General features: G+C 36.1%; 1 protein-coding gene across 1 annotated transcript in view; it reads left to right on the top strand.

Annotated features, from left to right (window-relative positions):
- LOC134539028 (tubulin glycylase 3A-like) overlaps window positions 1-15,409 on the top strand; it is a 47,701-nt gene extending 32,292 nt beyond the window's left edge. The window contains exons 7-12 of the mRNA XM_063380701.1: window positions 3,743-3,833; window positions 6,641-6,808; window positions 9,270-9,523; window positions 12,567-12,633; window positions 14,784-14,933; window positions 15,315-15,409. Coding sequence (XP_063236771.1) covers window positions 3,743-3,833; window positions 6,641-6,808; window positions 9,270-9,523; window positions 12,567-12,633; window positions 14,784-14,933; window positions 15,315-15,318 — 734 coding nt within the window. The 3' untranslated portion in view covers window positions 15,319-15,409. The remainder of the gene's footprint in view (window positions 1-3,742; window positions 3,834-6,640; window positions 6,809-9,269; window positions 9,524-12,566; window positions 12,634-14,783; window positions 14,934-15,314) is intronic.
- Window positions 15,410-26,141: the final 10,732 nt, after the last annotated feature.

The raw sequence follows: 26,141 nt of genomic DNA, 5'->3' as shown, positions 1-26,141 counted from the left end.
TGTAGGTACTAGTTTGTTTTAACAAATTTGTATAGGCCTACTATATATTATATATCACTCTTGTTAAAGTTATTTATTTTTTGTCCAATAACTATTAAAAAACGTTTTGTCTAAGGGCCTGTTTTACTGCCTTTATTTAAGTGACAATTAGCGTAACTGAGTTTTTACGTATTTTGAATGGAAAATAAATGAAAAATCAATTAGTTATACTAACTGCAGGATAAATAAAGGTGGATAAAAACAGGTCCGTAATTATTTAAAAGTACAAAAAACGGGTTTTTAAATAGTCCCTGAACTTAACTAAAGGAATAAACTTAATTTAATTATTTTATAACTGGCTACTGCCGGCGATTTCGATCGCGTGGGTCCGTGGGAATAGATTATCGCACATCAGAATTTAAATCTTTAACTCAAGTATGTCCTATTCTATGTCACTGATTTCCTGATATCATGTATGTAACGAGTGATGGTTAAATGTGTTTTTACAGATTAAAAAATATGTCACAGTCTTCAAAAAAATTGTCTGGTGCACAAAACTTAAAAAGGAAACGGATAAAGCAAGCCGAAACTGAAAAATCTGCAAATTTGCTATCAAAATTTTTGAGAGTCGAAAAGTTATCTGACCCTTCATCACCACAACTTCAATATCAACAAGCAATAGAAAAAGACCCGCTTGAAAAAAGTTCTGATCTTGAAGATACACAGCACCATTTTCAAGAAGATTTAGCTGTTCCTGGAACCTCATCTGCATCTCAAAATATTACAGAAGAAGTTGTAACAGATGAATCGTTATCATCATCTTTTAAAGAGAGAAAACTAGATGATATTTCAAAATGGCCGCTTATTATTGACTCTGCAACAAAAGATGAAATCCTTCTTCGTGGCCCTGTTTGCAATGAAATGAAAAACGAAAATTACCCAAAGAATTGTGACGGCCGTCATTTTTCAAATTCGCATTTTGAAAAAGTAATGCCAAATGGGGAGATTTTTAAAAGAAGATGGCTCGTGTACTCTAAATCTGCAGATAAAGTATATTGTTTTTGCTGTCGTTTACTAAACACAAACCCCAACTCTAATTTGGGAAAAGAAGGATTTGACGACTGGCGGCACTTATCAACGTGTCTCAAAACACACGAAACATCCTCAGATCACCGACGTGCTTTGAACAGTTGGATACAAGCATCGATTAGGTTGAAGAACTGTAGCGGGATAGACAAACAATTACAAAAACAGATTGAAGATGAGAAATCGAGATGGGTTGCTATCCTCGAAAGAATGATGTCGATAGTGTTCTTCTTGGCAGGCAATAATTTGGCGTTTAGAGGGAGCTCTGAAACATTATACACCCCTAATAATGGCAACTTCTTGGGTTTGGTGCAATTATTAGGAAAATTTGACAATGTGATGATGGAGCACCTCCGCCGTGTTGTAAATAAAGAGACTAATGTCCACTATTTCAGCAAACGCATTCAAAACGAATTAATTGGCAAACTTGGAAGTGAAGTTCGAAATAATATAGTGAATATGGTAAAGTCAGCTAAATACTTCTCCATCATTATGGACTGCATTCCTGATGTAAGCCACATTGAACAAATGTCACTAACATTCCGGTTCGTTGACGTTAATGAAGAAGAAGTGGAAGTGCGAGAGTGTTTTGTTGCTTACAAGCCAGTAAGTGACTCTTCGGGAGTAGGACTCACTGGCCTCTTTCTTGATTCGATTGTACAAGAATTTTATTTAGACATGAACGATTGTAGAGGTCAAGGCTACGATAATGGAGCGAATATGATAGGAGTGAACAAAGGTGTACAAACCAGAATTTTAAACCTATATCCTCGGGCAATTTTTAACCCATGTGGCTGCCACAGCTTGAATTTGGTGATAGCAGATGCAGCTAAAAGTTCTGTTAAATCTGTTTCTTAATTTGGATTTCTCCAAAGACTATTTGTTTTATTCTCTGGATCAACCAAACGATGGGAAGTGATATCCAAGCACATAGACGGATTATCATTAAAAAAAAGTTTGCGAAACTCGCTGGGAGAGTAGAGTTTCTAGTCTTGCTGCTGTTCGCTTTAACTACACTTCAGTTCGTGAAGCCCTTCAAAATCTTCATGAAGAAACTAATGACTCAGTTGCAGCATCAGAGGCATTGTCGCTTATTCAGAATATGGAGCAATTTGAGTTCATAATTACAATGGTGGCTTGGTATGATATATTGTTTCAAGTAAACATTGTAAGTAAAGCTATGCAGTCTGAAACTATGGACTTACCAAATGCATCGCAATTACTGAAAAACTGTTCGGAATTCGTGAAAGAGTACCGTAGCTTTTCCTCAACTCTAATTACAGCTAAATAAATAGCATCTCTAGCCGAAATAAACAAAGTTTTTAAGGCAGTCTGATCGCGAAGAAAAATACTGTTATTTGAATACGAAGCTAAGCAATGGCGTATGTCCAAAAGCCTACATCAAATCATGCACTCCCATTGCACAAATCTTTCAAAGATAATGATCCGGAGGAATTATATAAAATGAACGTTTTTTACCCGATGATAGACACAATTGAGAATACATTGGTTACACGTTTTCAACAACTGTCAAAATTCAATGATACATGGTCATTTTTATACGACATTAAAATAATTCCAGAAAAATCCATGTTAGAAAAAGCCTGTGCTGAATTGCAAATCACTTTAACCTATGGAGAAAAATGTGACGTATCTGGTCATGAATTGGTTGAAGAACTTGTGAGCCTGAACCCATTACTAAGAGATCTTCAGTCAGGAGAGCCAATAAAAGTACTTCGACTTATAAAAAAAAATGATTGGCAAGATATTTTCCCGAATGTATGGACAGTGCTTCGTATCTTGCTAACTGTGCCTATAACTGTTGCCAAAGGAGAACGAAGTTTCAGTAAATTAAAACCTATAAAAACCTACCTACGGACTACTATGTGTCAGGAAAGACTGTCCGATCTTGGAATTTTGTCTATAGAAAATGCTATTGCCCAAAATTTGAATTATTCTGACTTGATAAAAAAATTTGCAAGTGCTAAAGCTAGAAAACTGATTATCTAGGTATTTTTTAAATATTTTTACTACATGTCTACATATTTTTTGATTAATGTTTGCATGGAACATAGAATAAATTAAATTTGACAATCATTATATTTATTATTATTATTATTTGTCATTTGTCCACTACATCTATCACATATAGGTAATCGCACAAACTGGTCAAACGAACATTTCTAAGATTTGACATTTTAGACAGCAGTAATTCGGCTTAATAATCTGAGGCCGCTGCTTTTTTTGGTGGAAAATTAAGCAACCAGTTTAACAATATTTTTTTTTATTTAGAGGGGCGCCATTTTTAGATTTCGCACCACCTAAAAATTTTGATAGGACCGGCACTGAGTACAACACACCTTTTTAGTTTAAAGGTGAAATACCAAATAAAAAAAAATTAATACACACACACACTCATTGCACTGAACATGTGCAAATCCTTGAAAGCTGCCAAGTTCAAAACAAAATAACATTAAAATACCTGCGTTTATCAATTACTTGCATGCTATCAGTCTTTATTAATGAGTTTTTAAGGTTTCTTAGTGAAATTGAAGGACTTTTAATGGCCCTTATTCAATTAAGTAGAATTTAAGGACTTTTGAAGTTTTCATAAGGTTTGATACTAGTTTTTTTTTTTTTTTTAATTCACATAAGCAAATGACGTTATCTGTTGCAGAACGTCCGCTGTTAATCTACAACACAAAGTTTGACATTCGCCAGTGGTTCCTGGTCACATGTGTACAGCCAATGACCATTTGGATGTACAGGTAATTAAGTGGTAAAATTATTTCATTATTTGGTGATGTATTAATATATAAGTACCAAATGCTTTAAATTTGTCGTGAGGTACATCAATATATACTGTGGAACAATGATTCCTTGAGGGTTCAATGAGAGGATGGGCCAAACCTATACTGATTTAAGAAATATTTAAGCCCATACAGCATGTTGGAAGGTTTCATGCAGGCTCCGATGAACGCATCCCACAAAATGACGGACAGAACCTGTCCGCAAGCAGCTGTCTACCTTTAAGTGGAACAACCTGTCACATAATAATTCACTCATGAATCCTGCAATAATATTTTTAGTTGCTTTATTTATTTTGGTAATTTGTACTTTATTTATATAAGACGGGAATATTTGTAACAATTTTTAATGTCATTTTTTGTTAAAATAATTTTTTTATTTTATTTAATAGACCACAACATATTTCATCACAAGGAGCATCACCAAACAGTCGTGTGATTGGCTAATACATACACTTTTGTCCACAGTAAAACAAAACTTTTGAGTTCCACAAAAACAGCCGGCTGTTTATCAAAACTTTTGTAAAATATTTGATAACAGCGGGCCTCTTGGGCATGTTCCCACCGCGGCACATTCTGTGACATACCAAGAGACCCCGTCCAGGTTGTAACAGGTCACGGTCGTGCCCGGCTAAGACGACCACTGTTCCCTGCACAGACAAAACACTTGAAAACTACCTCAACGATTGTTGCAGGTTGTGGAACGTAAAATTCTGGTAATGATTATAATATTTCTTGGAACTGATAATGATGTAATTTAAAAAAAAAAGTTTGAAATTAATGTCGCAATTTATTCTTCTAAAAAAAAATACAATCGCCGAGACAGTAGACCTCTCGACGACTGAACGAAACACAGCACAATACAAACCCTTTAAGTTAGCTGGGGACTTTCCCGAAATATTGCCTTACTATTGGCTACAACACTTATTCTTACAATTAAAATTAAGTAACTCCCCTCTTTAAGGGCTTCCCCTCGCTCTGTCACGTGTGTCTATCTTTCTCTTACACCTTCTGTTTTTAATCTAGCGCAGAATTCTGGGATTCCCCAGTCAGATATTCCCACGGTCTGGGCGAAAGTCTGTCTCTCTCTTATACCGGATGCGATAAATTATCATCTTTTGGTGTTGCTGTGTCGCCACACGTCTGTTCTTTTAACACAATACTCACTGTTTCAAAACTACTATAAAACACATATGCAAAATTATTATTAAAAAAGAACATTTCAATGCAATAAAATACTGAAACTCACACAAAAACAGAACCCAAGTCAGGAAAGTGAACGCCAATAATATCAAGAGGCTTTTCAAAATAAAATACTTAAACTTTAAAATGAATTACAATAATATTGCAAATAATAAAACAAAAGAATGAGAAACTAGATCACTACACTAGATCGGGGAATATGACCTTGAAGCATATCATCAGCTGATCTACTGCAGTTCTGAGAAAACACAATATTTATTCTTTTAACAAATAGGTACTTGTAAAAGCTGGGGAGGACAGGATTTTGTAAAGTTACAAAGTGACTTTTCATGTCATCAATGGTGGCAAATCCACGAGTTTATATAGTGTGATGGAGAGCCGAGGCTCAAAAACAGTTTGGAGTTTGTAGTTTTTGCAAAACATGAATTACAGTTTTATGATGAATACAATGGAGTCCCGTTTATCTGGAATACATGTAACTGGACCCTGTCCAGATCACTGAAAGTCTGGATTGAACTGAATTTGCCTTAAAATGCATGGAATACACGTTTGAGATGGGTCAAACTATAAATATAAAATCTTTTTTCCTTGAACACAACTTTTCCTACAACGTAATTTTAGTTTTAACACAACTGTATATGCAGACCTAAGTTTTTAACCTACAAACTGCTTTACGATTAAAAATATTAAAAATATTTTTGATTACAATTCAAAATTTATTGATTAGTAAATACTGGTTTTTTATTTTTCAATCCCAACCGGATTAACAGCATGTCTAAGTGAGCTGGGTTCGGATTAGCGGGATTCCTCTTAATTTTAAATAAGTTGCTGGTATTTTTATACATTGTGTGTAACTGTTATTGATATACAGGATGAATCTGAATTTGACTGACAAACTTAGGCTGCAGATTCACGACAAAATAAGTTGAAAAAATCTAGGTGACTATGGTCTGAAGTGCTTCCCAGGACTGGTATTAATATTTAAAGTTGGGGCTGAACAAGAATTTACTGTAAATAAATTATAGAGTATTTAAGACAGAACACTGAGCATCTAGATTATGTTCTACAACCATTACCATTTTTGCCACTGTAGAAAAATTATTTCATTGAAATAATCGGGTGTAGTAACAAGCCACCAAAAAAAAAAAGTGGAAAATAAAGATATAACCCCAATTATTTCAACTAAATAATTTTGCTGCAGCGACAAAATATGCAGTGGTGCAGAACTTTGTTCAACTAAGCTTCGTACAGACCCTCAGTTTTCCATCTTTATTCTTTCTATATTATTTACAATAAAAATATTGCTCATCCCCAACAGCTTTTGGAAGCTCTTTAGACCATACATTTTATAAATGTTTTCAACATATATTGTTGTGATGAACCAGCAGCCAAAATTTGTTACTCTCAAGTTCAGGCTCATTCTGTATAAATCATTGGCAAGACTAAAAGTAATGTTTTTCGTTAAAATTAATACAGTTTGTTTTGACTGCATGGAACTTTGCAATAGGAGTGTGCACACTTTAATGATCAAAGTTAACCTGGCGGGAGTGTCTGGATCACTGCAGGGAGAGCTACCTGCGGTTCTGCTCCCAGTGCTTCGACCTGCTCAACTTCCACGAGTCGGTCCACCTGTGCAACAACGCGGTGCAGCGCAAGTACAGGAACGGGGTCCGGGACCCCAAGCTGCCCGACGAGAACATGTGGGACTGCTACACCTTCCAGGCGTACCTCAGGTGCACCAGTCCTCCCCACGACTGCTCCCCAGGCTTCGCAAGTTCATCAGTTGTCTGCAAACAAAGATAATTTTTTTTAAAATTGAATTTTATTCGGGGTTAACGCCTTTTCCACAGCGAGGTAATCAATATGATAAAAAAAACTAAGGGTATAAGTATAAGTCAGGCATGATCTACAGCAGTACTAGTTATAAAATTTTTTCGAAGTCCTACTAATCCTACAAATAATTGTAGCCACGCTATATAGAAATTTCTGAGCAATTACTACTATTATAAATGCAAAAGTCTGTATGTATGTTTGTTACTCAATAACACCCGAACCGCTGAACAGATTTGGATGAGATTTGGCATACAGCTAGCTGATAACCTAGATTAACACATGGGCCAGATATTACTATGAAATTGCATCCCTAATGGAGTGAAAAAGGGGTAAATTAATTTATGTATCAGAAAATCATAGGTCACAGACATAAAAATTAGTGTGTGCTATTTCTCTATGTCTACCACACGATCATATATATAGTAAGGTCTTGCAACTTGCTATCCTTCTCTTTGGTGAGACCCATCCTCTTAGTGGAGCTCGTGATGGCTAGCGAACTAACGGCACTAATAACAGTTTAGTTCTGAACATCGTCAATAGAGGGCATTGCCTTGAATTTCAAACGTGCTATCGTTTGGTGCATCTGTCCCATCTTGCCTAGGGTTTGTGAAAATAAGTGATTGAGTGTGTATGCTTGTTACTTCTTGATGCTGTATTAACACATAGGCTACTTCTTATCCCAAAAAAAATTGGCTGTTCCTGTGGGATAATCAACATCACCAAAACATCATTAAAACGTGACTGCCTAACATTTGAAGTAGATGTATTTTCTAACCTGTTTTTACAAACTAAATACCTTCATTCAGTAAAAAAAAAAAATAAGGTTCCTGTAGGATAGTATTATCACTAAACTCTGTAAAAACATAGACAGGAAGTTTTTTATATAAATAAATATATATAAGGATATAGTATATAATACAAAGAATATATCAAATATTGACACAGTGATGACAAATGATGACGTAACTACATGGCCTGTTGAGTTTTTAAACTCATTATTGTTATCAGGGATGCCAACCATTAAGTTGGAGCTGAAGGTCGGTGGGCCTGTCATACTGATGCGTAACCTGGATGCAACAAGGTTATGCAATGGCACTAGGTTATGCCTCACAGAGCTGAAAAGGCGTATTGTGCAGGCCACCATTATCACCGGAGGAGCCAAGGGAGAGATGGTATTGATACCACGTATTCCCATTATCCCTACCAATTTATCTTTTCAGTTCCCTTTGAAAGTGGTCTTTTTAATTACTGTTAACAAAAGTCAATGAAAAACACAAAAAGTGGCCCAAATATCTGGGCACCCCATGTTTTTCGCATGGACAGCATGTTGGCTGCTCGTGTGCATAAAAAACAAAAATCTATACATATACGCAGAGAACAATTAGTCTTGAAATGTTTGGCTCTCAAAACACCCTGAAACTATAGCAGTCCTTTTTACTCTGTGTTGAGGGAGGGCCTCCCCCCCATCCTGTCTCACAACAACATTAGTATCTGTTAACAATGTGCCAATCCAATAAACAATTTTTAAAACTGAATTTGTTTTCAAAATTTATTGTTTCAGTTCTATTGTAAAAATGGTAATACATGCAATAGTCAATCTTAGTGTGATTATATTCGAAACTCTCTAAAGTATAATAACAAATAATAAAATTTGGCCAAGTGCGAGTCAGACTCGAGCTAAGCGTTGCATAGTGCGGTGGTACAGAATCCTTGGTGCACGAGTCTAACTCGTACTTGACTGATTTTTTAGTTAAATGTTACTGTTAAACCGCGGGTGAAACTAATGGGTGCAGCTAGTATGTTATGATAATGAAGTAAAATATTACAGAAAAAATAATGCATAAAAAAAAATGCTAAAGATGATTTATTATTGTTTTAATGAGAAATATTAGCCTGTAGACAGGGACGCAACAACTAAATCTCCAAAAGGGGGGCAATATACCTTTTTATAAAGAATCATCGATCCCCCCTATTGAAGCGGGGGGTCCGGGGGTCCTCCCCCGGGAAAATTTGTATTTCAATGGTGCTATTTAAGCAGTTTTATTATCTAAAAATTGATTACACAGCACTTTCTTTACCCCCATTTGCCCCCACTTCAAGGTTTCAGACGGGGGGCCAAATACCCTTGCCCCCCCCCCTCCCCCCTGTTGTTGCGCCCCTGCCTGTAGAGTCGTTTAAATAACACATAATAATTATGTGTTAACTACAAGCGTGGTATATCTGTATTGAAATCTTGTACAAAAGAGTTTATACATTTGTTTTTGAAACTGGAAACAGGGTGCACCCAGGAGTCGTCCAGGGTCATCGGTGCGAGAACCACCGCTGGTGACGTCCATCTGCAGATACGCGCTCTTCCCGCAGGACCTTGGGCAAGGCAGAGATGTGGAGCCAGCGCATCTACCCGGGCATGTGCCAGGGCATCGTGGGCGCCCTGCTGGCGTCCCAGGAGAACATCGACGGCAAGAGCAACTGCTTCGAGCTGTTCGGGGCCGACTTCATCCTGGACGAGGCGTTCACGCCGTGGCTCATCGAGATCAACTCCTGCCCGAGCATGTGCGAGTCGACCAGCGTGACGGCCCGCATGTGCCCCCAGTGCCTCGAGGACGTCATCAAAGGTTGGTCACCCGCGGTCTGCCAGTGTCATCCCCTCACCTAGGGGGATTACGTCATTCTGTCGCACAAACAACACACACACATACACACTGTACCAAGGAAGTTAAGGATAACACCTCCAATTTTTTTTTACGAAATATCAAAACACTAAACAATTATCTTGAAAATAGTATTTTCATCTAACAAAGAGTACCAAGAATAATTTGTTAATGTTTCGTAATCATAAGGCAATTCCTACTCACAGTATCCACATAAATCTGTAATATAATTTCCTTGACTTTGACTGTCCCGAACCAAATTTAAATTTTCCCTTACTAATTTTTTGAAATAATTTACCATTTTCCAATTTTATGGACAAAAAATAATAAAGAAATATATCCTCCACCATTTTTATAGCTGGCATAGTTCTTGCTTCACGTTTTTTTTAAAATTTCAAACAGAGCTTTGCTATGCAATTTTATAGTGTGTTTGACTATGCACTAAAACACCATCTGGGAAAAAATGCAGTTTGTTTGATGCCACACTGAAATATAGTTTCCCTTCAAATTACTACCACTTAGGAGTTTCCATGACTTTTCCAGGATTTAAAGTATATTGCCAGACTTCCCATGAACATTTACAACTTTCCTGACTTCTCCTGACTTTCCAGAATTTGGACACTCAACTACTATTAGCACAAAAAAATACCCCTGAAAATAAAATTGAAACAAATCTAAATCTTGCTCTCTACAGAAAAAATTATCATAATTGTTCCTTATTGCATAAACATTTTAAATCCAAATTTATAATTCATATTTTCAAAATCAAATCAATATTTAGTATGGTACAAAGATTTTTAACTGCTTACTTTATTTTAATATTTTTCAATTATAATAAAATTGGATACGTTATACAAAACAATTGTTCCTGGGGACTTTCTTATAGCGTATTCCAGTTTCTATAAAAACTTTATAATGCGTATCTTAAAAATCTAAACAATATATTTTGGAACCTAACTGCACAGTTTAAAATCACAAACACGTTCAACTGCTTAATTATTTTAATTATTTACATAAAATACCATTGGATATATTACATAGAGCAATGCTCCCTGAAACAATATTTCTCAAAGTTTTATACATATGTATTTTAAAAATAAAATATTGTTTGGTAATAATAAAGCATTCCACCATGAAAAAAACCAAATCCTTTTATTTTAAAATACAACTGGATACACAATAAGGAACAGTTACCAAAATTACAATTTTGTGAGAAAGTGTCCTTTATTTAGCTCTGGGGTATCAATATATATAAAAGACCAGTAGCGGTCAACAAATAGCTCGTGAGCCATAATTTCGATCTACCAAGGGTTGGTCCGTATCCCCACCACAACAATGACAAAAAAAAATTGCAATAAAAAAATAAAACTCTCTTGCAAAATTTTTAATTAGTAAGTTACATAATGCTCAGTTGCTTCTCATTTTCCATCACAGAACAAAATCTAATGAAGTCAGACCACGCAAAATACAGGTTGGGCCACTAAATGTTTTTAATTTTTTAATAATATGCAGGACTACACTTAACAACTTTAAAAAAAAAACCTCTAGTCAGCTGTTCATTGTTTACGGTACTTAGTAATGTATAAATATCGTAAAAACTAGGCGAACAAAACATTTAGTACACTAATGAAAAAGTAATTATTTATTTTGCTTATTACAAGGAATACAATATTTTTAATGAACTACTATACTTTTAATAATCCAATGCCGTATTTACAGACAGTCGAAAGTAATTAGTACATTAGAGCCACTATAAAAAAGCAAAAACCTGATTTTTTTTCTGCACCAGTTGCTTCTTCAGAAAATTATCTAGCTCTTTAGTAAAAACAAAAATGTTGAGCATTTTATCGATTTATGTATTGACTTGAATGCCTTATTTAAAATAAAAATGAGACTTGTAAGATTAACTTATACAAGAATATTATAAGTTTGGTCTCTTCAAAAGTCCTTGAAAATACAGCCAAAATATCTGTAAGAACCTAAGAACCCTGCAACCATCCCTTTCCTTCAGCGTGCATCGTTCCTTCTAGGCTTGTGCGAATACTAGTTTTTTGATGCGAAGCGAATATCAAATTGAATGAAGGTTGAAATATTTACGAATTTGAATCAAATTGCGAATATTGTTCTTGGCAAAGCTGTACTACACTTACTTTATAATATACAGGATTGAAGTAAAAAAAAAAATAATCATTAAGGTTTGTGATGTTTGAACTGATTAAGTTATTAACCAAGTAAATATAACATAATTCAACAAAAATTATATAATAACCATGATTATACTAATATAGAGCATTCGTAAAACAAAATGGAGTGCCACCTTTTGATTCTTTTAAGTAACCAACTTTATTCAAGCAAAATCATATACAACACAAAAAAAAAGAAAACTAAATATTTTCACGATCAAATGTGTTAGAGCTTTGCAATACATGCAAAACTTCACATGAGACACAAAGCTTTGCATCACAACCAAAGCTTCACATAAAACAAATTGCAAATTTCCTGGTGAAGTCAAATCAAATACTAAAAAGAGCTTCAATTGATTTGCTCAGTTGAAGCTTTGCACAGCCTTCCCTCGCTCTTGGATGCATGCTTTTACCTGATCTTCCAAAATACTCTTATCCTGTACATCAGGCTACACTTTCATCTCAAGATTAAAAATTCACCCTCCCGTTCATTACCTTATTCGTCACTTCCTCTACAGTCTCATAAATGTCCCGCACGCTTGCACCACACACTAACGGATTCTTTTCTCGATGTGCCAACGAGCGCCTCACAAACTTCTGGGTTGCAGCTGTGAACTAACCATCATCACTCTTAATGTGTTTCCCCGACACTCTGCTCCACTAGAGAACACAAGAACAAGACATCACTCATGCACACTCATTTAAAATCACGTATCTGTCGGGATTTAAAATCACGTATCTGTCGGGACGCCCAGCAATCTGCAGCAAGGGTCGAACAAACAGCACTGCATTAGCAGACATGTAACAGAGATGTTTGTTACTAGTTCACCAGTTTCCTGCCTGGCCAGTGTTCCGAAGGCTGTTTAACGGCAAAGTAACACAAAGAAAAAGGTAAGTATAACTACAGAATGAATGAATGATGGTTTCAACGTTATCGTCAGTATTGAGGGTGAAATTATGAGATCCAATGGCCCGAGGGCAAATAATTTTGGTCGGGCCCCCTCACTATTTAATGCACAACTTTTCAAACTCCACAGTTAAAACAAATTCTGAAGACTGTAAGTGTTGATCTTGCCATAACTGTAAAGGTGATCTGTGCGTATCACATTACTTGTAGGTTTTCTGTTAATTGTATCACCAATAAACTTGTAATTTTCACCCTAACATTAAAAAAATTTTGAAACTCAACCTGGGGTTCCTACCTACTGCCCTGGTGACAATTCGAACGGGAGAAACCAGATCAAAACCCACAGACTCACATGCAACGTTTCCCGCCTGAGAAAAATCTGGCGAGAACTGCTGAGAACTGAACACGCATCACCTTGGTGGGACGTGAGAGATCTGGCCGCTCAAACTTCATAGCCTACAGTTTTGTAACATAGAGGCTTTGTTATCAGACAAGGTGATTGGTGGTAAAGAGGAATAACTGGAGCCGATGGCTGACAGAGTAAAATTTATAATTTCAGTATAGAGTTAAAAATTTTTTAGGACCTACACCACTGCTAGTTTTAACTGAATGTCACAAATAAACTCCAAAGATCAGGCACAGAAAGATGAATACACAAAGACACAGAAAACAAGCCGTAATCAGCCTATGTCAAAAGTGTTTCTTTACATTTAACATTTGACATTGACTGATTTTGGCTTTTTTTTTTTTGTGTTTGTGTATTTATCTTTCTGTGCCTATTCTTTGGGTTATCTCTACAAGATAAAGTTAAAAACGCACCAAAGTGAAGCACGCCAGCCAGCAACAGTGACTGGCGGTAGTTGTAGCAGAGCACATAAGGTTGCACAATCAAACGTGCGCAGTTCACATACGGACAACGGTGTCTGAACACCTAATTTTATGGCTGGAACATTAGTCATCAGCCCCTTAAATTATTCAACTTTGTCACGAATCATCTTGTATAACCTACATGGAGTATTTTCAATCAATCTACTAAACTTCATCAGAGTGCTGTAAACAACATAAGACTTGTTCTCATACGCTACATGTTGGTTATTTCATTTTCTTATCATCACTTTTATTTTATGAACTTTCCTGTAAATCTATCTTGGTAGCTCTCTCACGTTTTATGTTTTGCCTAAAAATTTCTTCAAATGATCAGAAGATATTTTGTAAATATTTTCAAATAGCGGTAAAATCATCCAAGTGTTCATAATTATAATCACGTGACATTTTTACAGTTAGAAAAAGTTTTACAAATATCTTGTGAGGAAAATTTGTGACTAAACAACAAATTTGAAAGAGCTATAAAGGACGCCCTCTTAATATATAACCTATTTTAATAGGTCAAAATTACAGTGATCATAAGCTTAATTAAAGTGAATAATATAGTGGCTTGAGGCAATTCCCGAAAGGTCCATAAGCCATCATAATCTCAAACTCGTGGTGGCCGGTTACGAGGAAGTCCACTGGATCCGAATGAATTTACAGGGAAATACCTTAATTAATAGTGAAGACAGGAAAATCAAATGACCATCTCGGTGTATGAGACTGAACCTTAAGTAACAAAAAAATGTTCATACACACATTGGGTATAGTTAACTTCATCACCAAGATTGTGCTAAGGACCAGACAGTTCTTCTACTTGGCTTTCAGTAGGCTGCTTTATATTTCAGTTAACTACTATTGATTTTTGGGACACATACATCATATTAATTAACAATTAATATTTTTTCCCCCTTATTTCAGCTTTTGTATCAATCAAATTCAAAAATGTTCTTGTCTTTGTGATGTTTAAGTAATAAAAACTAAAGTACCAAATAAATTGAAGGAAAAAATGATGGAAAGTTATTAATTTGATCAAATAAAAGAAGCCTTGACAATTACTATAAAAAAATTCTTCAGGCATACCTTTTAAGAATTTAAATAATTATAATGAATGTTCCATTAACTCTTGGAGACTGAGTGACAACATTTACAAATGATTTCTGCTGTTGCACCTATCAGAATAAATATGTACCATAAAGGTAAGAGTATTTTTGGGTTGTGAAATTTTGTATCTCACAGAAAAACCACTTTTGTCTGTGTGTTGCAGTGGTGGTAGACAGACGGTCGAACAGGAAGGCAGACACTGGCATGTTCGAGCTCATATTCAAACAGCACCTCCCTCCCGCTCCTCCGTACCTTGGCGTCTCTCTGTCCATTCGAGGTCAGAGGGTGAGCAAGACAGACATGGCGAAAATAGGTTTGTACCGAAGCAGTGTTAAAAAAAGAAACAAGGGTAGTCCAGAAGACAGTGAGACTGAATCACAAACAACTTCACCGGTTAGTGAACTCACTCCGGAGGAAGAAGTTTCTGAGACTTCTGATAACGATGCTAGTCTAACCACCCAAATCGACACAAACCCTCCTGTGGAGTTTGGTGGTTGTGACAGTGAGAATGTGTCTTTCAAACCATGTGAGTTTGGTGGTTGTGACAGTGAGAATGTGTCTTTCAAACCATGTGTTAGAAATCAGGCACCAAAGTCTGACATTGTAAAACCTATCATTAAAAATATTGCTGATGGTGTCTTAAATTTGTTCACAGAAAATCTACTTTGTCGTAAAGGTATCTTTTCTTGTGCAGATGAAGCCGTCAAAAAGAAATCTATGAAAGTGGAAGCTATCCTGAAATCAGAAGATTCCTTTGGTCCATCTGCCACTACAGATAACATAAAAAAATTGGAAGAAATAATCAAACTTGAAGCTCCCTTGAGTTCACTGTCTACCTCATTTGCAGATAAAAACAAAACGTCATCTGTTTTTACTCCGTTACGACTGTCTCCAAAACATGGTCTACAATCAAAGTTTACACTTACAACTCAAAGACATGCAGACAAAATAACAGCTTTGACATCAACAAAAGGAAAACCAGAATCAAAAACTAGTAAAGACCATGAAAAACCTACACACAAAGTGGAAGAAAAATTACTTTTTTTTCCACACAACATTAAGCAAATGAAGCTTTCTCAAAACAGCAGCCACAAAGTTAAATTATCAAACGCTGATAATAATGGGAAAACCTCACCAAAAGCTAACATCAAGAGGAAATCTCTCTGCTCAGATCAAAAGCCTACAATTAAAAATATTAACTCTATACATACTCCTACAAAGCTTGTGAACACTAAACAGCTATCCTCTCCAAAGCATGTTATGCCACCTGCATGCCTAAAGGCAGAAAAATCCCCAATACATGGATCTAAGAATAAAGTGTCGGCAAAAAATACAAAGAACTGCAAAATGAATAATACCGTGAAAGATCGAACCAAGTCTAACTCTCCAAAACATGACCTTCAGTCCCCCGAGGAATCCCTAGAATGCATCCAAACCCAAACGAGAAATAATGCACACGAATCTCAGGAGGCAAAAACGAACATACCAGTTCAAGAATTTCCGGAAAACATCGCTAGCAGATCATGGTCAAACGTGGGCAAAAAGAAACAGAGTCTGTCAAACAGGTTGGAAGGAGAGGACACTGCTGACGCAATGGCGCCAACTCTTCCAGCGGGACAGCCTCAGCAGGCAGAGAACACCACGGCGATGCAGACAAAGTCACACACGCACAGCATACCGAAAAACATGGATGACGGTGACAGGGAGAGGCTCTGGCTACACGCAGAGAAGAAAGAGGAGGCACAGTCAAGAGAAGATATTTTCAAAAGGAAACGTCTCGTGCCGAATCCCTGCATGAACGACGGCGATGCCCTGAGGGCGTCGGAGGTCTATGACCAGTGGCGGCAGAAACTCGCGCAGACGAAAGCGAGTTGCGAAGAACTGATGAACACTTTGAAAGTGTTCAAGGACCGAGGAAGCTTGCCGAGGAAACCCAACATGGACATCAACCCGACCAGCATGCGAATGATCCACAGCTTTCCGAAGAGGTACGGCACGGATCCAGAGCCACCAGCAGCCAGGGCGAATAAACTCCCGTTTCCGACGGAGAATTTGGTTTCAGGTGATGCCAGACTGTGGGATACGAGCATTTCGTACCTCATGTTACAAGAAAGCGCTCTATTAAAATCAAGACCTACTGTAAGCCCTAACATCCAATACACACCCCAAAAATTCAGATTTGGCCCTCAGTTTAGCAACTTGCACAGGAACAACTACCCCACTGTTCATTTTTCAAGGCTCATGTTGCCACAAATAAAACAGAGAACAGAAGTGTCTTTGGACAGTGCAAACGGTCTTGAAGACTCTGCAAATGAATTCTATGCCGTTGGAATGAGCTTGAAAAGTTTGCAAAGTGAAATTTCTCAGACCGAAAATATAATTATTCCATTAGGCTCAGAGCAAGGAGATGAATTAAACAGCTTGGTCTCACACTTGAACACTATGTCTTGATTTTGGAAGGAAAAAAAAAAAAAAATCTTGTAAATAATAGTTGCTTACGCTTTGACACCTTTTTGGATGAAAATCAGATATTCATCCCAAAATGTTTCTTCAACATTTGGTGACGCAAAATTTTTTTGTACAGATGGACATATTTTTTTATATGATACGAATTAAAAAAATAAAATCCCCTCTTTACAGTTTTTAGCAAAAAAAAAATAATTAAAATACATGAAAGTTTTCAAATAGGTAAAATTCTGCTACATCAGTTATACCTACTTGGGATGACAAAAAAGTTTTGTAAATTGCACATAAGTTTCAAATCAGTAAAGAAAAAGGTAGAGTTTTGAGCTGCATTGCTATGCACAGAAGCTTAGGGCCACGGAACCTCCCAGATTATACACCTGGGTATCAACTCAGTGCTCGTACAATTGAGCAATTCAGGGGTGTTGGAATTAAAGCAGAAGAGAAGGGGAAGATGTAAGAAAGGGGTTTTATATTGTAAGCACATTACTGATGACCCAGATAAAAATACAATTAAAGTTCTTGATGTTAAAATATTTTATTGATAAATGTTCATTCATGGGTACAGCATACTACAGTATAAGAAAAAATCACGCCCAAGTTTATGATTATCTAATTGTCGTAATTTGTTGTTAAAGCACCCAGGAAGACTAGGGGGGGGGACGTCATACGCATACGCGACCCTTAAAGTTGGCACGGGGACAGAGTTGGTGACCCTGGTGTGTTCCCTCGCAGGTTGGCATTACTGCAGATGGAGCGCATCTGCGAGTGTCCGACGGAAGAGGTGCAGAGACAACAGCTAAAGGATGGCAGGCTAAAGGCAGGACCTATGGGCGAAAGGTAGGGCGGGAGCCTGAAAGGCAGGGGGAAAAGGTACCTAATATGTTGTACCGACCGTTCCACAGACCCTGTAAGAGTGGCGACCAAACGCAATGGAAAGAGTCCCACCTAGTTCAGGATTTGCCTGCAACACAGAGATGTGGGCTTTGAGCGTATAATAAAGTTGCCATGCGGAATTGAAAAGCTGCTCAGAAATTCGCCAGACATTGAAAGAAAGGGCAGTTAAAACTAGGAAAACAGAAGGAAACGGCCGGGGCTTGGAACTTTAGGTGGCAACTGCGCTTGTCTGAGAATGGGAATATTGAATGCGGGTGTATAGGTCTGTCCTCACCACCGATCTTAGGAAGTCGTTGCGAAGACGCTCGCTCCACATCATCATCACCGCCGTGCCAAGCAACATGGCACGTCCGGCACAGTGTCAGCTTTGACGCTTGAACTGTACTCATCCCTAGCATGTACTGCTGGTGTTGGCAGTCCTGGGATGTGTCCCGGCTAGTTTGTATTTTTCATTTTATTACAGGTCGTTGGATCGCTTCAACCATCGTTTGCATCTTGCACTGATGCTCAGCAAGCACATCACAAGCAAACTGCATTCCCCACCCATTATCGTGTTGTTTAAAAAAAAAGCTGTTATGATGACAAAGCTTGTTCATTTTTACTGATAACATCCTACATTGAGACATCCAATGTTAATTGGTGTTTGTGTTAACATGGGGCAAACATGGAACAATTTACTTACTTTATTTGGTGATTTGTAAGCTTAGAAACGTGGCAAAATGCATAACCCAGATTACAAAACTTTGTAACAGAATTTTTTGATAAATTTGGGATGAAGTGTACATTGGAACACGTTCCCAGCTTCCTGATTTCCAAACTAATGTGGAACGAGTTCATGTACAGAAGGTGATAGTAGTCTTGTACATTAAATAATTTATAAAATAAACAGCTACAAAAGCCAGAGAACAAACTAGCTGAACACAAATATTCACTCATTATAGTTTCATCTCAATTTTTTTTGTTATTTTTAATTACATATAAATGCATTAGCTACATTTAGCACATCAGCAAAGCTAAATTCTAAAATTACATACAACTTGTAAAACTAGCACTACGGTAACACCAACACAAATTACCATAATTCATGAATCATGTTAGTTCATTAGAATGCAATCGTTGCAACATGCACAGCTTTAATAATGCATAGCAAATTATTATAAGGCTTGGCTGTCATGGGCATGTATCAAGTATAAAAAAATGTGAGTCCTTCAGTACTCGCCATTGATGTGTAAACATCTAACCTCGGTAAAGAGTAAATTCATGTGTTCTTATGTTTTCTTGTTAAAATACTACAAAGTTTCGGCACACATTAGAAGTTATACTTCTATGGCATTACTCAAATATTAACGTGAAACATTTAAAAACACATATACAACACTAACCATATGTTTGTACATTTATTTTTGCTTAACGACTGAAATCAGTCTGTAAATAATTACCGTGTTTTATTGCATAATCGTCGCACATTTTAAACTAAAATTAAGTTTATAAAGTAGGGGTATAACGTTTATGTGAAAAAAATTTTTTTGTTAGTTAAAGTTATTCATAAAAACAAAATATTCATGGAAAGTAAGTTTATTTAAAAAGTGAAGTATAAAACAGCATGCCAAACAATTTAAATTAATAAGTCATGTAAAAAAAAACCTTTTTTCAACTTTAAATAGAAAAACAACATCTGCGATCCAAATGTGAGCCTGAACGAACGCATAACTATCGTCGTAGTACACCCCACGAAAGAGTGCGAGCTATCAAATGTAGTTAACTCGGCACTCGAAAGAGAGCGCAAGTTGCATGCAATCGGCGAGATATTGATATTCGACTACGTGTGCGTTCTCTATACGGGAAGCAACATAACCAAACATGAATGATGCCAACTAGCGCTGGCTACATTTTTATAAGCAGTACACCGTGGCGACGCAAATGAACAGATAAAGGGTATAACATTTAAAAACGTCTTTAAAAGAAAATTTACACATCAGACACAACTTTGTATTTCCGTTAGTTAAATAAGTAAGTGGTAATGTCCGAATAAATATTAGTATTCTACTTTAAAATACATTGTTTTATACGGAAAAAAATACTCACACATAGCGCTCGGAATCTAATAGCGGGACCAAAAACATCATGCAACGTTTACGTGAGAGGTTTTTTTATCCAAATTTTGACGCCCTAAAATATAGGTGCGACGATTATGCGCGTGCGACGATTATGCGATTAAAGAGGGTACTACAAACAAACCTTAACCTTATTGAGTGGATTCAACATAATTATTTAATAATATTATTATATTATAATGTTATTAAAAAATGAAAACAATTTTTGACGTGACGTCTAATAAATCGATGAACGCTGGCTGCATGCACGAAAAAGTGTCCCGTTACGCACATTGTTCCATTACACTGTGTCCCGTTATGCACATTGTTCCGTTACACTGTGTCCCGTTACGCTCATTGTACGCTTGCGCCACATCTATCTTTCTTCCACTCGACTGTTTATAAAGTGAAGTGAAAAGATAATGTGGTTTTCATTGCTTATTACAACAACAATTGTGTCACATTTCCGTTGATAAAATTCCATTCCATTTTCACAAAATTACTCCTACCAAATGCCATATACAGAGAGCTAAGATGTTTACACATCAAAAATAAACTGTACTTAAGTAATGATTATTTTTATATACATGTTGTATCTCCAAATAAAAACTGTATATTACAATAATTGTATTATATTTAACATTTTAAAATTTATTTCTACGATGAACTGTCTGTGATCTTTCTTCTGCAACTTAAGTTGAATATTTGTACTCTTGTTTCACAGATGAAATTTTACAGAAGACAATGGCTGAAGTAATGTACTGAATTACAATTGATGTGTGAATAAGGAGTAAGGGAGACCATTACAAAGCATTTTACAAACTTCTACAGCAATATCAATATTGTTACATAGTGATTTAGTTACTTGTACAGTATCAGAGTGTTTGTAAAAATCGTTTCAAAAGCCAAAATACATTTTAAAAACTTTGGTTTAAACTTAATTTTCTCTTCTTGGTTCAGTATGCCACCAAAATAAACTGTGATCATAATCTATCAATTGTACATGTTATATGTTGAAAAAATACAAACCATATAATATGCATGGTCATATTTTTAAGGTTTAAGAACTTCTAAATGTTATCACTGCCAAAGTTGTTATATGATGTACATATATGTGTAATAATAAAAAGTTACATAGTTAAATACATAAGAGCAAAATTACTTCAGAATTACCATCCCAAATTGGTACTATATTTAATGTAAAGTGATCACCTATTTTGTCAGAATATTAAAACCAAGATCGCAATACGTACTTGGCACTGAAAATCTTATAGCAGGCAGTAATGACAAAGTTGATTTCTTGATTCTTTGATTCTTGTGATTTTGTAAATGTTGACTGTATCGAGAAATGAGAGGGACTGTTGCTCGTTCGTTTCACTTTTATCACTTTTGCCCAATGTTGTTTACAATGACTTTTTTGCTATGCCACTTTTCACCCCCTACCTCACCCTCTGCAGCGGATGTGAAAAGACAACACACGCCTATCGCAGCGTGTCGCTTTACTTCCTCGTTTCCAGCCACCATAAGTAACAGCAGATACAACACAATTTTAAAACTACGGGCATACAGTGGTATGTGATGTAACACGTAAAAAGGTAGAGGAACTCAATGAATGGAAAACTCTATTTAAAATAGTGATCCTCTTAACACACTACAAATGTAACTGATGTAAAGCAGGGGCGTAGCCAGGGGGGGGGAGGGGTTTAGGGGTTCTACCCCCCCCCCCCCCCTAGCCACAATTTTTTTTCTTATCTGAGAGAAGGTTAGCTAAAAGCCTGGGTGTCTTACTGCTATAACCGGCCACTGCACTGGAGGGGAAGAGTAAGTGAGCCCTACCGATTCTCCTTCCCTTCCCCTACCCTGTCACGAGCAGAAGCTATAAGGTTGTGACGCTGTGACGGGTTCCAAGCTTTCAAATATCTTACACCTATTGTATTTAACCAGCGCGGTAATTATAAGCAGGGGGTGACTGGGTAACTCTTAAAGCTAAAGCTAATTGTTTCCAGAAATAGGCCAGTTCTGCCGAAACCCAACCATTTTTATACACCTTTTTTTTTGTATTGTCGAGCTACGAGCATGATTTATGATTTTGAGTGGACGTGGACAAGGCACTTGGATTGATTAAAATATTTTTAATTAATATTTTACTTAATCACTCAAATAATTTTTTTATTAAAAAATTAATAATATTTTTACCATTATAATATTTAAAGTTAAGTACCGAAAACTGCTCAAATAGGACTATTTTACACCTTAAAATCAGGGAGGACCCCCCCCAAACCCCCGCTTAAATAGAAGGGGTGTGGAGAATGCTTCTTAACCTCCCCCCCCCCCCCCCCCCCCAATACACAAATCCTGGCTACACTACTGATGTAAAGAAAATTTTTCTATTTTTCTCCTACTTTTTTCTATTATTGCTTAAATAGGTACCTGACTCAAAGCTAGTCACAATTTTTATAACAGTGTGCATTCACAAAAAAACATGCCCCACTCTTTTAGCAGATATTAGAAAACATTAATCCTTGCCACTTCTCAGAAGGCTTAGAGAGAGATAACTTACAAACCAAATGATATTTGAACCAATAACCACAGTATTAGAAGAGGAAGTATGTCAGTCATGTACTTGATTTAGTGAAAATTTTAATTCAAGTGATGTGCTTTGCTATATACCTGTAATTATGGCTGATTTTTGTTGAAATAATTCTTTTCATCTATGTTTTCATGTTCCCGGCACCATGCAAATGCTAACAAATTATTTTTAGGGAAAATAATTTACTCTAATTTAATTTGACTATAAAATTACAATATTGGAATACATATCAATGTAAAATTTGTTAAACCAAGTTTCGATAAGTATGAACCTTATATGATACGACTAAAAAAAAATTGTAATTTAAACTGCCAGGAGAGTGGCCAGCCCTTAACAACTACACACAGAAATTCCAATAACTATTTCCCAACTTAGGGAAAATCAAACTTAGTAGTTATTTATCAAGTTTTTTTTTTTTAAATTTGTGGAAACCATGTAACTAGATGTGGCTGAAGATCTTTAAAACTGTCTGAGGTACTGGTAATAAGAATTTTATTTCATCTAATAATTACTACAATGTCGAATGAAGTGTGGAAACACTGAAAACATTTTCATGTAGACTAGTCACACATTAGATTTTTTTATTCTGAACATATGCAATACATTACAATGTAGTGTTGAAATAAGAGAATTTTGTACTAAGAATTATGTTGTCTTTTTATTATTTATTTATTTTATTTTAAAGCTAGGCATATGTGAAATCAACTGGACTTCCCCAGCTGTCACATGACACATGAAATATTATGAAACTAATATTAAACACAAACTTTGTAAGCTAATGATCCATAGTTGGAATCTAGCTGGGAATCTGGGAAAGGATCGACATTTGCATCAGAATCAATGAAATGCCTATATTTGACATCTCTAATGGCAAGCAATTGAGATATAATGCACTATGATTAAGTTTTGCAATCACCCTAGTGGCATTCTAAAATAGAGAATATGAGGTGGATTGGAAAGTATGTGAAAACACACCTTAATGTGCCAAAACAGTACAACAATGATTCAATATACAGTAATCATAACATTATGGGGGAAAAAAAAGAGCTATATTACAGACAAGCTGACAAGGTCGTTCACAAAATTTAATTTTGGGAAAAGGCGGGAGGAGGGTTAGAACCACTTTACCTGCTGTTTGCTTTCAAATTCTGTCCATTTGTTGGTGGGGGAAGGGATATATCCACCATTCCCTCCCCCCTTGCGTACACCCCTGGTCGCTATCCTATGCAATTCCCTATAATATGTAAATATGAGGCCTTAGCCCGCATGCATGAATTTCAATGTACTAAAAAATGTAGGGGTCAAATTCCTGGGGTTCCTAAAAATTTGTTGCACACCTTAATTTTTTATTTTTTTTAGTTTTCTGAATCATTGATGAAATTTGGCCCAAATTTATCAGGATGCTCAACCAATAAGCTTAAGGTCCCAAGTTTGATTCCCAGCTGGTCCCCAATTTATTTCACTCAGAAAAAATTTCCCGTCCCAAGGTCGTACCTTTAAAACTGGTATGCAGAAGATGACTGCAAACCATTGTAGTATCATCCCTCAAATCTGCAGTAGTATTGCCGTGGTCGTCAAGCTGTTGATGAGACGAAGAACGGACATCATGAAATGCCTGTGAACAGCTAGAAATGATGGAGATGACGTACACTGATGAATCACAAACTTGAAACATGTTAACAGATGCTTACGTACAGATACTTAGCATAGAAATGCTACAGGTAAATTGACAAAGGCATGATTTACTTTGCAAACCGACACCTGATGAGGAACTTTATCTCTACCTGCCTATCACTACAAAATTACTATGACCACGCTGGTTCAAAAAGTGCATTCATACAATTCAGCTGATACAGCCTTATAAATTAATGATTATATTTGGCAAAATATCGGCAAACTGTAACTTCACAATTTTGTGAACTACAATATTGACATATAAATCATCTAAATGTTAGGTACAAGAAAATTGAGGTGGGATGGGGGGGAGAGGAAGGACAATTTTGAGCTTTCATTCAATGCCAAGAAAATGGCAAGATTTGAAGAACTGACACAAGAGAGAAATTTTTTAAAAACAATATTTCTGTACGTTTAAATTTGTTTTATTTCACAAAAAAAAATTATTTTACTAGATTCTAAAATATATGTACTATTCAATAATTGGTAAATAAATAAATTTAAAAAAAACCCTGATTGCAGCTGATGAAGTCAGACATTCTGCAGCTACATTCAGTAATCTGCATTTGGATACAGGCAGATTCCTAAAAACTACAAATTAATAACAAGGGACTTGCAGGTTCAGGGGCCTCTAGGATAGACACACACTCCACCCACCCCCCAAGTCACATACTTATGCTTGTTAACGTCACCAGTTCATTGGTTGTCCAAGATTCAGTACTTCATTTAGGCAGAGATCCTGAGTTCGTTCACAGAAGCAAAAACAATCAAACACACTGACTGCCTACATCCTCAACAGATAGAGCAAGATGACAATGAAACTTTAATCGACCCTCTTACACGAAGAGAGGGAGGGAAAAAATAATAGTTTGCTTGAAACAAATAGGAAAAAAAGGATACTTGGCTACTCTTGCTTACTATCATTTATTTAAAATACATTAAGAACCCATGTTTCCTCATAGGAATACCTCCACGGTCTATCGGTCCAAGGTGGAGTAAAAAACCTTATTTGTATCGCATCCCTTCCTTATGTATATATAATTTACCACCAAATATTGCAAATATAGATATGCTTTTTTTTGTTACCAATTGATTATTGATAAACAATTTGTGTTATGATTTGAAAATGGTTGACAAAATATAAGAGTAGCAAAACAGTTATTTATTTAACAATAGATATGTGTTTGCACACAATTCGACTTGTTTTGATTTTTCTTATCTTTTCTGATGGTTTATTCTATGGTTTCTGATAGTTTTAGGATCGAGTCGCGACCCACCTGTAACTGCTGATCTAATGTACTTCTTGGGAACCTGCTGGTCACATGATTGCACATCTTCAAACATAGTTTAGTACAAATTACGGTTGCACACCAAAATTACTGAAATATTTCTTTACATAAAATTTCTAAACCTGAAACTTGGAGGTAGCAAAGTAAACAATCACAATCACAGTTACTATCTTTATCGCCATCACTGCAGCTCATAATCTCTTCACTTCTGGTTGCATTTTCTTCTCTGCTGACAAAACATATCGCCAGCGAACAAACAACTTGCAACTCATCAATTTGCACATTACAAATGTGTCATATATGAAAAGAATTTTGCATCCTTGTAAATATTCAGAAATTTTCAAACATGCTGGATAAAATAGATATGTTTTTAAATTACACTAAATATAATTTTTGTTTTCTTTAAATTTATGAAATGCCCGCATATATAAGTTGGGTATGCATTTTACTTTATAAACTTATAAAAAATTTCAGATATATTTAGGAAAATACAAGTTAATATGTACACAATAAAT

The sequence above is a fragment of the Bacillus rossius genome, chromosome 14, assembly GCF_032445375.1.
Source record: "Bacillus rossius redtenbacheri isolate Brsri chromosome 14, Brsri_v3, whole genome shotgun sequence".
Classification (NCBI taxonomy): domain Eukaryota; kingdom Metazoa; phylum Arthropoda; class Insecta; order Phasmatodea; family Bacillidae; genus Bacillus; species Bacillus rossius.
This window is presented reverse-complemented; position numbering and strand designations above follow the sequence as displayed.